This window comes from Tachypleus tridentatus, chromosome 10, assembly GCF_004210375.1.
Source record: "Tachypleus tridentatus isolate NWPU-2018 chromosome 10, ASM421037v1, whole genome shotgun sequence".
NCBI classification, from domain to species: Eukaryota; Metazoa; Arthropoda; class Merostomata; order Xiphosura; family Limulidae; genus Tachypleus; species Tachypleus tridentatus.
The window spans coordinates 29,932,684-29,944,788 of NC_134834.1; the positions used below are offsets into that span (position 1 = coordinate 29,932,684).

At 30.5% G+C, this 12,105-nt stretch overlaps 1 protein-coding gene across 2 annotated transcripts in view; it reads left to right on the plus strand.

The window, feature by feature from the left end:
- The window catches only part of LOC143228972 (putative receptor-type tyrosine-protein phosphatase mosPTP-1), a 116,790-nt gene that overhangs the window by 94,911 nt on the left and 9,774 nt on the right, over positions 1-12,105 (plus strand). Inside the window, exons 14-17 of one of the 2 annotated variants that reach the window (XM_076460513.1) lie at positions 1,095-1,229; positions 6,276-6,302; positions 10,108-10,242; positions 11,626-11,777. In XM_076460513.1, coding sequence (XP_076316628.1) covers positions 1,095-1,229; positions 6,276-6,302; positions 10,108-10,242; positions 11,626-11,777 — 449 coding nt within the window. The remainder of the gene's footprint in view (positions 1-1,094; positions 1,230-6,275; positions 6,303-10,107; positions 10,243-11,625; positions 11,778-12,105) is intronic. The other variant, XM_076460514.1, reaches the window with a different exon arrangement.

Here is a 12,105-nt window from a genome sequence, read left to right on the forward strand (position 1 = left end):
ACTATAGATGGTGCCAATGGTACTAGGTTAGTTCCATGGTGCTGCCAGCCTGCCACGGTGCCACCCACTGTTTATTTGTGAAGATAATTCTTGAAATCCAGGGAATCTGAACATACACTGTCCATGATATTTGAATACAGATTATAGACACTATACATATATTTTGCTCTCTCCTGAGTGACTCTATATTTTATATGTTGATGACAGGACTGTAGGCCTACTTTGTTGGGCCTGATAACTTTAAGTTATATATATAGGCCTATATATTTATTTATGATTAAAAAAATAAGACAAACACATCAGTGTGCCATTCTGAAATTTGCCCAAAAGGTGGTTTTAGAATGTATAATTCAGGTTTTTCTTTTATGTTTTTATTTAAAAATTTCCCAGAGGGGCATGCTCCCAGGCCCTCCTATCATGGCTTCGCACCTGCAGCGCTTGTATCAAGCACTCAAACTACCCCCCAATGGCCATTTTTGGCTACACCCCTGTAAATGGTTAATATATATAACCTGTTTTCCTCCTTTTAAATAAAAGTAATTGAATCATAAAAGATCAATATTAAAAATCAGTATTTTTAGGATTGTATTTTATTTTTATACATAATGAAGAAAAACTGAGTATGTTAAAAAACAAAATGAATGCAATTAATATACATTAGTAAATGTCTGATGTATATGTATTATACATCTATATGGAAAAGTTACTATTGTTTTATAAGTGACAAAAATGAATAGATCTTAGGATTTCCACATAACTGTGTGAGTTGGATGTTTGTAGGGGGACTGTGACTTGTTTGTGGGGCTTAGATTTAGAAATATATAATATATTGTTTCACGTAAAGTACATAACCATAAACATTATTATGAAACCATAGTAAAATCAACTTGTACTAAAATTCTTATAACTGAATAAAAAGAATAACTTTTAGTTAATATTAATTAAATGTTACATATTTGATCAGTATGTTTGTAATTATTTGGTTTTCAGTTTTGAGTCTTTGATCCTCTTAATTTTCCAGCTTTAAATTTTAGAATAATCTATGAAGAAAGTGTTCCTTCTTTTTAAGTTTTTATTTACTGTGTCTTCTATAGGGTTATGGAAAGTCAAGGGCTTATATTGGAACTCAGGGACCACTGCCATCTACATTTGATGATTACTGGCAGATGATTTGGGAACAGCGGGTCTACGTTATTGTCATGATCACAAACCTTGTGGAAAGAGGAAGGGTAAGTAAACTAACTGTAAAGCTAGCAAAATAAGTATACTGTTCAAAAAGTCAGAGAATTGTAGGTGAACTTAGTTGTTTTGTTCTTTTCTTTATTTATGCTAGTTTTTGTTTTCTCTCTGTTTTCTTTATTTATTTTGCATTTTTTAAAAGATTTTTGTCAGATTGATTAATGCATGTCTGAAAACATCAAATAAAAACAGTGAAGTAGTTTAAAAACCAAATTGTTTCTTTTCACCCATAAAACTTTATTTAATAAACTTTATTTCAAAGTCAAAACATGTCAAGTTTGATATAGTTTCAAGATGAAAATTCTTCATATTTATTATTAAAAGTTTTCATGTATATATATTTATTTATGACTAAATAATAATTTTTTTTCAAAACAGTGGGAAATTTTGAATGAATTACTATACTTACCAACAATTTTTTACATCCTTACTACTTTTATTATTTATTGAGTTCTCATTCTTAGATACATTCAGATATGGCCCTAGCTTCACCTTTCACCTTTTTCAGCATTGAGTTCTGAATTGTTCCTTTTATGTTTCACGAGATACCAAATTGACAATGTTATTCAAAATAATATAATATTTCATGAGCTTTCTGTGGTTTTTTTTTTCATCTTGTTATTAGTATGTGTTACATTTTTGTCTCTTTGTATGTATGTGTGTGCGTGTAATTTGAGATAAATTATCCAGTTACTGTTCAAACAAACATGATTTTATGATTATAAAACCACAGGTAGAATTATTTAGTATAGGTCTTGCTAGCACTTTAGAAAATGACTTTTGTACAATCAGCGGTTAATTCTATCTTTTTCTTCATTTTTCTCAAACTATGTTTAGTTTTAGACTTCTAAATATGAATAAATAAAGTTTATTAAGGCAACAATTGATAATATTTGAGAAAAAAGGTTTATTTCGTATTTAATGGTTAACTTCACACAAAGTTAAATTTGGCAAGTATTGCCCCTCTTAAAGTAAAACTGCTAAACATAATGTTATCTTAATGTATAACAATTGTATTCCACTTTAAAAGAGCTAATTCTGAATATAATTTTGTGTGTATGTGTTAGTCAAATGAGTGTGAATGTATGATAAAATGCATAAAGAACAGCATATAATTAACAGAAATCAATATAAATACAACTTAATAGAGAATAATGAAAGTGATATATCAAGCAACTATTTTACATGTGTTCAAGTTTGCAATGTTTTTTTATCCAGCCCCATTTTGAAAAAAAGAACATTATATGTATATATACTCTTCAAAAAAAAAAAAGGCAAAAGGGATATTTTTGTTATTTTAAAGAGAAATATATGTAATAACGTTACAAGCTCAGAGCATGTGATGTTGCACGTGTTAAGGCACTGATTGTTAGACCAAAATGACAATAAAAGTTGTGCACTTTGAAAACGGAGGAAAACATCGGATTTTTCGCCAAAACGCATTCGTGTCCAATAAATTTGTTTGAGAGATCTGCATGTTCTGCAAATGCAACATGTGCAAAATCCCTATAAAAGTGACGTGTTCTCGGTTTCAATAGCTCAGTGTTAAGCCACCGACACGCAATACAGTTACGCCAAGACTGACTGAAGCACAACGCAACAACGCCATTGGTCGCTTGGAAGCAGGCGAATCTCGATCAGATGTTGCCAGAGCTGTGAATGTCCACCCAAGCACCATCACAAGGCTATGGAATCTTCACCAACAATATGGATCAACTTGTGACCATCCATGATCTGGCAGACCTCGTGTGACCATGCTCGCACAAGATCGCAACATCCGGTTACGTCACCTTCAGGATAGGACCACCGCTGCGACATCTACTGCCTCAACGATACCAGGGCTGTGTAGGATTTCCGATCAGACCATATGCAACCGTCGAAGAGATTCTTAGGCCCCATGTGCAACCCATCATGGTGAACGTCAACGAAGTTTTTCAACATGACAATGCCCGTCCTCACACAGCCCGACTCACCACTGTCTTCTTGAGACACCACAACATCAACGTTCTTCCCTGGCCCTTCAGATCATCATATTTAAACCCCATCGAACATCTTTGGGACGAGTTAGACTGACGTCTGCGACAACCTCAAGCCCAGACTATACCTCAGCTTGCAGCAGCTTTGCAGGCTGAGTGGACAGCCATTTCACGGAATATGATTCGTCATCTCATCGCTTCCATGGGCAGGAGATGCCAAGCAGTTATTGATGCTCACGGGGGGCATACTCATTATTGACGATGAGTGACGTTAAACTTCAACTAGTGAGCGTGGACTTCGCCTTTGCAGACTTTGGATGTTCAGCAGTGAATGTGCAAAGTTTCACACATGTCATACAGAACTACCTGGAATAAACTTGTTAACAATTTGTCTCAAATTTTGCCTTTTGCGTTTCTTTTTTTGAAGAGTGTATATATATATAAATTATATTCAAGCCATTTTCTACATTCTTTTTTTATTTTGCTTGAATCTTGTTACACTAAATAAACATCTCCTGTTTGATAGAATTATAAATACATGCTAAGGTAATTCTTTTGAACATTTTCTGATTAAGACTATTAATAACAGTAATTACCTAGTAGTAAAATCATCAGTTTTTCCTTACACGACTTACACTTGTTCATTAGTTTTATTTATGAAACATACATAATTTATTATGTGCTTTTAATCTGTTTCACATTACAAATAGTAATTTGTTAATTTCAATTTAACATGTGCTAGATAATTACCAAGAAACACTCAATTTTTAAAATGATTCTATCTTAAAATTTACTGCTTCTAGATGAATTAAATTCACAATAGTCATATTGCACATTTTTATTAAAAACTGTCTCAGTAGTTCAGTGTGCTTTCCATCATCTTCAATCAGTATATAAAACCTATCTCTAAGTGACATTACAACTGACATCTTCTGTTCTGGATAGCATTCATTCATTCTCACAATAATACTTCATACTAAAATACATTTTCAAAACAGTATTAATTTGAAAGAAAAGCAGTTTAGGTATGCAGTATGATATGGTTTGTAAACCCCTTATCTCATATCCAACGTTTCTTGAATTAAAGTTTAATTCTAAATGTGCTTCTGGCAACAATGTTTTTTATCTAGGACAAGATATAATCATGTAGCTTTTTTGTAATTGGTTAGTAAATACAGTAAAGATTAAACCAGTTGTTTGGCAGCTCTTTCCAAAATTCTTCACATCCTGAAAAAGCACTTAGTAGAAATTTTAAAGTGGTATTAACAGCTACATTAAGTGAATCATTGAAGAATATGTAATTGATTGATGTTTAAATGTGTATATATATATGATTAATGGTGTATACCATTTATGGAGTAAACAGAAATGATAGTGTGGATGCATAATGTCTTTACATATTAACAGTAAGAAAGGAAAGCTTAGGGAATGTAAACATAAATTTGTCACGGCAAGAATCATCTTTAGCTATGGTACCTTTGTTTTTCTAACAGGATAGTTGATTTTTGAAACAGGTTGCCTTCAGATGTGGTAGATACAGCTCATGTTGAGAAGTTTAAGGAAAAGCTTGATAAATATTTGAATGATAAGGGATGGTTTTTAGTGTTCTATTTTAGAATTAAGTGTAGATAATGGGATGGCCTGAATGGAGCAACATGTCCCTTGATGTTCTATGTGTATATATACACTCATACACGTACTCTGTAGATTGACATTTGTTAAGGTGTAGTTCTTTTTGTCCATATTTGTGTTTAAAACAAAATAATAGTTTTTAATAGGTAGAAGAAACATGTAAAAAAAGCTATTATGCAATGCATACACAATATAAGTATTGCTGGAAAAAAAAATTAAATCTACATGTAACAGTAGACATTGTTCATTAATCCACATAAAATTAACAACACTTCGAAAACCCTAAGTATTAGTTATATTGTACACAATTTTTTTTAGATTCTTCACAGAACCAAACCAGGACTGTCTATATCATTGTAATGAGAACTAAGCTTCTATACAAATAAGAATCTTTCATTTATGTACACACACACATTCCACAGATGCTGGTGGTGAAAACTTAATAAAGCTCTCTGCTGTAATCAATAATGTGTAATTGTAACTCTCAGTGAAATAACTGGAAAACCTAAATTCCATACAGTAATACACAATACAGTATAATAACATGTTAATTGAAATGAACTGGTAGTAATTCCTAGACTTGCAATATAAGGAGTGACTTAAGTGAAATACTGATACTTTTCATTGAAATAAGTGATGTACCTCACTCACTTGTAACTATAATTTAATTTAGTATGGTGTTTTGTGAAGGTAAAAATATATAGGTTTCCCTAGAAAAAATTAAATATGTTGGAAACTAATTTACACTTAAACGTTTGTAGAATTTAACCTAAAACTTCTGTCAAATTTTATTAGTGTTTAATATTTTTGTTTAACTTAAATCTGTCATATTCTTCACATTTATAAAGTTTCATAAAAACATAATAATGTGGTTATAAATAAAGCATAAAATATTAGTGAATGTTTTTGTAAAAGGATAATTAGTTCTTTTTATATATTAGTAAATCACATACAGCATAAAAAAATAACATAACTTGAGCAGTTTTACAAGGTAGATCTTATTCAAATTGAATAAAAAAATTACCAGTAATCTTAAACATTTCTTGAGCAAAATTATAGACAATAGAAAGAACTAAATATTTAACTTGTCTCCCTTTTCGCTTAAAGCTACAGGTGCAAGCCTAATAAACTAGTTAAACAAATGAATAGTTTATTAAAGGTCTCCATTTTACAGTATGTGATGTTTCCACATGTAATGGACACTAACTACTTTTGAAATGCTGAAAACTGCAAGATATCATTTAAAAATATATCACATAATACCTAAAATGAGCAAAACCTTTCTCGGCTTTGCACCCATGGCTTTAAAGTATTTTCCATTCTTCCGCTTATGGTAAAATAAGGCATCATAGTAGATTGCTAATGTAGATAGAATTCTAGCAAGTTCAAACTGATTAGGCATGTTATTTTGCTCTCTTGCATGCTCAGACTTGCACTTCTGATTTGGAAGACACCGTAAGTATGATATACTACCAATTTCCTTCTTTTCAATTCTTCTGGTTTAGTTTCTGTTTAACCCATTTTCTTTTATTGTTGTCTTTTCTTACATCAATTTCTTATTTAGTTACAGCTTTGTCTCTTTCTTCTGTTTTTATTTAGAAAAAAACCAACAAAAACTTAACTATCGTGTGATAAGATCATACAATATGTAAATTTCTTTAATGTATAACAAAATTACTTGATGAATAGGTTAAGTATTAACATTTAATGTATATAGAACTTAACTCATGATCCTGTATAATAAAAAATATTTAAAAATTAAAATGATGTAGTTATTAAAGCATAAGTAAATATTTGTACAAAAATAATTCATTCCTGTAACAATACCAAACTTTTTCAATAAAATAACTGTATGTAAAATGCTTAATGATTTTAATTCAGGCTAGTTTTCATAGTGCCAAACCAGTATTTTATATGTGTATATTAGTTTTGCTGTTTCTTTAATCACAAAAATATGCAGAGGTTGGGTATGTTATATCAAAAGAATTTTGGAGTTTCACTAGATCATTAAAATCCATTGTTCCACATTCAGAAATGCTCTTTACAATGTTTCTCTGTATTGGCAATAGCCCTACATAATATTTTCCATTGCAAAAGGTTCTGGTGTAAGATTGTCATGTCCAAAATGCACAACTCTACCCCGTATGCTCAATACAATCCATATAGTGTACAGGAAAACAGTTTTCCAATGCCTGTTTATACAGCTGAGCTGCACAGAAATCCATAGTCACTGTGTCTGACATGTTGACTGTTATATCTGTTCAATTCATCGACTGTATCAAGCAGACAATAGTTGAATGATATGTCATAAAAGCAATTTGTTTATACATGTGTTGCTTTTCTAGACAGAAATGATCCTTTTTTATTATATTGTTTCTGTTGTCTGGAGCACATAAACACCTTTTGCCACCCACCTTTGTGTTCATGGATTCTCACCTATTACTGAGATATTGCTTATTACAAGTTGAGTAAAATTTGTTATAGGTTTCTTTCTGGATAAACCTTGTGTCTAAAATTGATCCATACTCTACATCCTCAATCTCAATCTGTCTTTGAAATCTGAACGTATGAATATTTTACATCAGAAAAGGTTGTTGCATACACCTCTAAAAATCAATCAGCTTTTGATGGCATCGTACTACCTGTGAAATGTCAAAATGTAGTTCTGTTACACACATATCCATCATAATTTTATGCCATTTAATATAACATACTTTATCCTCTGGAAATGATTTAATGAATAACTAATAGCAATGGTAAATTGTAGTAATTGAAAACTTTAATTTTATAGCTTACCAACTTGGTGCTTAAGTGTACCTGATAGATTTGGAACAGTTTGAACTTTTAACTTAGGTTGTATGAGAGTGTTTATAAAATATTATTGTGTCAAATAGATTGAACTGTGTTATCCTTTATTGTTTCTTTATTTCTCATTTTGTGACCAACTATTGCCACATAGATCATTGTTTAGCATACTCTATAACCATTAGAATGGTTTCTGGATCAGCTAGGATGTATAGTGTCTAAGTGTAAATTTGCTAAAAAACATTACAAATATTTGACACAGGTAGGCATCTCATACTAAACAAAAATTGAAAAAATATTCTTCTACACTCATCTGAAGTTTTAATGTGCACACATCCATTTACTTCACATAAAACAAGCACAGACTAATAGCAAATGTGAATGTTAATATTTGTCTCAAATATGTAATAAAAAATCTAATAGGTGTGCTATTAGCTTATATTATAGGCAATTATGTAAGAATTAAAAATTAAACAACAGTAATTTTCAGATGCAATTTTACACTAGTTTCATATTTGTTTTTCTAAATCCAATAGAAGCAAACAGTATTGTATAAATGTAAAGCCAGACTGTTATAATTTATGTAGATCATTTATAAAATGCATCATGATGTAGTTAGAACACTGTGACTTGAAAAGAATAATTTTAAGTAGTATAAATGTTGGAGTGTTTTCTTATACCCAGTAATTAATTATTTATCCCTAAAACTAGTCCCATAATGAGTAAGCAATAGGTCTTAGGTCACATAATGCCAAAAATCAGGTTTCTTATATCCACATATATATATATATATATATTTAAGAGGGATCTCTGAGAATATAAGAAAAATATTCATTTGTATCATTTATTGTTCTTTTATGGTTATATTTGCCAAAACAATAATTAAGCAAGTTTTTGTTTTAAATTTTACATGGCATTTTATTTTAAAGGCTAAAAGTTTCATTCATGATTCTCCATGGGAACATTTTACAGGTTTATTTGGCCATAAAAAAAAATTACTATTTTTTGGGGAAATTGTAGATTACAGAACTTTGTGAAGAGAAACAACACTATCCAGTGAAAATGTCTTTATTTCCTCAGTGTTTTATCTTATGGCTTTATCAATAGGTAGACACTCTAGTTAGTTCAATAAAGCAAGGTTGTGTTCAAGAGTCTCTACTTTTCATAAAACCATAAGGAGAAATGTTGAGAAAATAAATAGTTTTCACTGGATACTGGCTGTTTGTATTCACTGAGTATCTTTACATTCTGTTGTGGACTATGCTACTGAATTCTTTTAGATTACAGAATTTATATGCAAGAATTAGGCTGAGGGGAATTTTTTACATTTGCAGTTGACCTAGAGTTTCCCAGTTCATGTCATAGATTTTCTTGAAATAGTTCAAACAAAAACTTCCTTTTTATTTATTCAGGATTTTACATGTCTGAATAAATCAAAATAAAGTTTTTGCTTGAATTGTTTCAAGAAAATGTATGACATGAACTGGGAAGCCCTAAGTGAATTGGCATAGAATGACATAGTTGCAACTGTATTATTAATTGTTCAGGGTATAGAAAGTCTGTATATTATAAAACTCTCTATAAATTTGTCCAGCTATATTGGAAATCATAAATTAGTGATATTCATAATGTAGAATGAAAAATTACTAGATGTAACTAAAAATCAGATATGGGTGCATTAGAAATAGTTGTATCTGACTCATGGACAAATTTTATAAGGCCTGGCATGGCCAGGTGGTTAAGGTACTCGACTCGCAATCTGAGGGTCGCAGGTTCCAATCCCCATCACACCAAACATGCTTGCCCTTTCAGGCATGGGGGTGTCATAATGTGACGGTCAGTTCCACTATTCATTGGTAAAAGAGTAGTCCAAGAGTTAGCAGTGGGTGGTGATGACTAGCTGCCTTCCCTCTTGTCTTACACTGCTAAATTAGGGACAGCTAGCTCAGATAGCTCACGTGTAGTTTTGTGCAAAATTGAAAACAAAACAAACATTTTGTAAAACATTCTTATATGTATTATAGATATAAATGTGCCATACATTGGTAAAATTAACTACAATTTTGACAAAAACATGTTTGTATCTCCCAAAATATACAAATGTTTGACAAATGCTGATATTACTTAAAACATTTAATATTTTTGCTTAGGTTTAAACACACTCTCCTAACAGCTGACAAGTTCAGACATAATAATTATTGTATTTTGTACACACAGTTATATGAATAGATAACCTATGCCACTCATCTTTTTCATTATTGATTACTATTACTTTGTTTTAATAAAGAGTTAGTTATTTTGCTAAATACATTTTATTTTTTTAACTAATTTTGTTTATTTGATAAGTAAATGCTTTTTTAGTTTGGATTATTTTGCTTGTTTTCAGTTGGTCTTTCATATATACTTGTATGTGTCACCTGTTTTAAAAGTTTGTCTTGTATTTATTATCCTCCAGAGAAAGTGTGACATGTATTGGCCTAAAGAAGGAATGGAAACTTATGGTGTAATTCAAGTGAAGTTACTTCACGAGTTGGTAATGGCAACGTATACACTTCGAACTTTCAATGTGCGAAATGTTAAATTCAAGAAGGTAGGTTTTAGAGGTATATTTCAGAAAAATTTTTGTACAGGTTAAAGTTATAATTCAAAGAGAAATTGGGATTGTTATTAAATTGTTAACAAAGTAAATTATTAAGCTTGTGAGTTTTGGGTTTAGTTCTAAATAGTGATTTAAAATATGGAAAACTATTTTCCAAGTGCTTATTTCCAGTTATATGTTTGCTTTTGGACAGTTTACAGTGTTAATCAGTCACAAATTTATTCATTACAAAAAAATTATACTGTATTTTAATAATACTAACTGATTAAAAGTGACAAAATAATATGTTTGAAACATACATGGGTACAGCTAGGCAATCTTCAAACTGTATTGTTTAAGCATATGTAATGTTTACAGCTACAGAGTGTCCAGTACATGGTATTTATGGATATTATAAATATAAGTAACTTAAACTATGTTTAGATGGTAGAAACAATGTGAAAGAATGCAAGTGATATTTTAAATTTACATTAAACTATGAAACAACTAATTATGGCAGAATCAGTGTGTTTTTTGGCTGCCAAAAATTATTTTCACAAAATTAGTTTGAATAAAATAATGTAATTAAGAAAAATAATTTTAGATTTTATTTCAATATTTCATATTAACGATAATATTTTATTAGCTCATAACAATCATCACATGATGGAAATGTGTATAATAGACTTTTATGGGTTGTATATATTTGAGTTCAGGATTTCAGATAGTGATCACCATAAGGGTAAATGTCGTCTTGTTCCTTGCAGAAAAATAATCGTTATTACTGTGGGATTAATATAGTGTCACTGCTAAACTTCAGTAAAACTACAATATAGAGTTTGTGTATTACTTATATGACAAAACCCATGTAATTATGCAAAAACTACAATATTTTTAAACCATTACATACTTTTACAATCATAGAACTGCAGTTGATATTTTTTATCAGTATCTTAAACTATTGAAAAAACAACAAACCATAAAACAATTGTGTACCTTCATGTTTACAATAAAGTTGGTATTCATAAAATCATGGTCCAAATAAATTTGCAGTTAGTAAGTTATTTTTAATTAAACTGTATTAAGAATGAAGCAACCCTTTAGTAAAACTGTAATAATGTTGCAGTAAAGTGAGATTATGGTTAAAATACAGTAACAATGTGATAAAGAGTAGTGCAGTAAAACTTAAAGTAAAATATTAATAAATAAGCATTTCTGAACTGTAGTTAAGATACAAATAATTGTAGTAAAGTACTAGTATTTATTTAAGTAAACACTGAAGAATATTTTTATTATGGATTCTATGGCTACTTCTCACTATCATAGTATTTTGTGGTTCCTCTCAAGTTTTTATTTAATGTTTTTTTTTTCCTAACTCTTTATTTCTAATAACAGAAACATTGTGCAGACAGAACTGTGTTACAGTACCACTATACCAACTGGCCTGACCATGGGGTTCCTGACCACCCTTTGCCAGTTCTTAGCTTTATTCAGAAGTCATCTTCAGCCAATCCTTCAGATGGTGGCCCCATTGTAGTCCACTGCAGGTAAGAAAACACATAATTTTTCACAGTTTCTTCAGTTTCTCCACATTAATGTTCCTAACATAACTGTTTTTAGTATCTTTTTATAATTTATATTTCAGTATTTTTGTTTAATATTGAAAGCTAGGTATGTGAAACTTTAGTTAATACCATTCCAACAGTTGTTTTATAGAAATGCTGACCAAAGTTGAACTATTTATACAATGAAGTGGGTTAACAACTAAAATGAACTTTTCTTCTTAAACTATTGTCCTCTCCTGATGTGCCTCCAAGAGCATAGTGATAAGTCTGAAGGACTATAATACTAAACACCAGGTTTCACTACCCATGA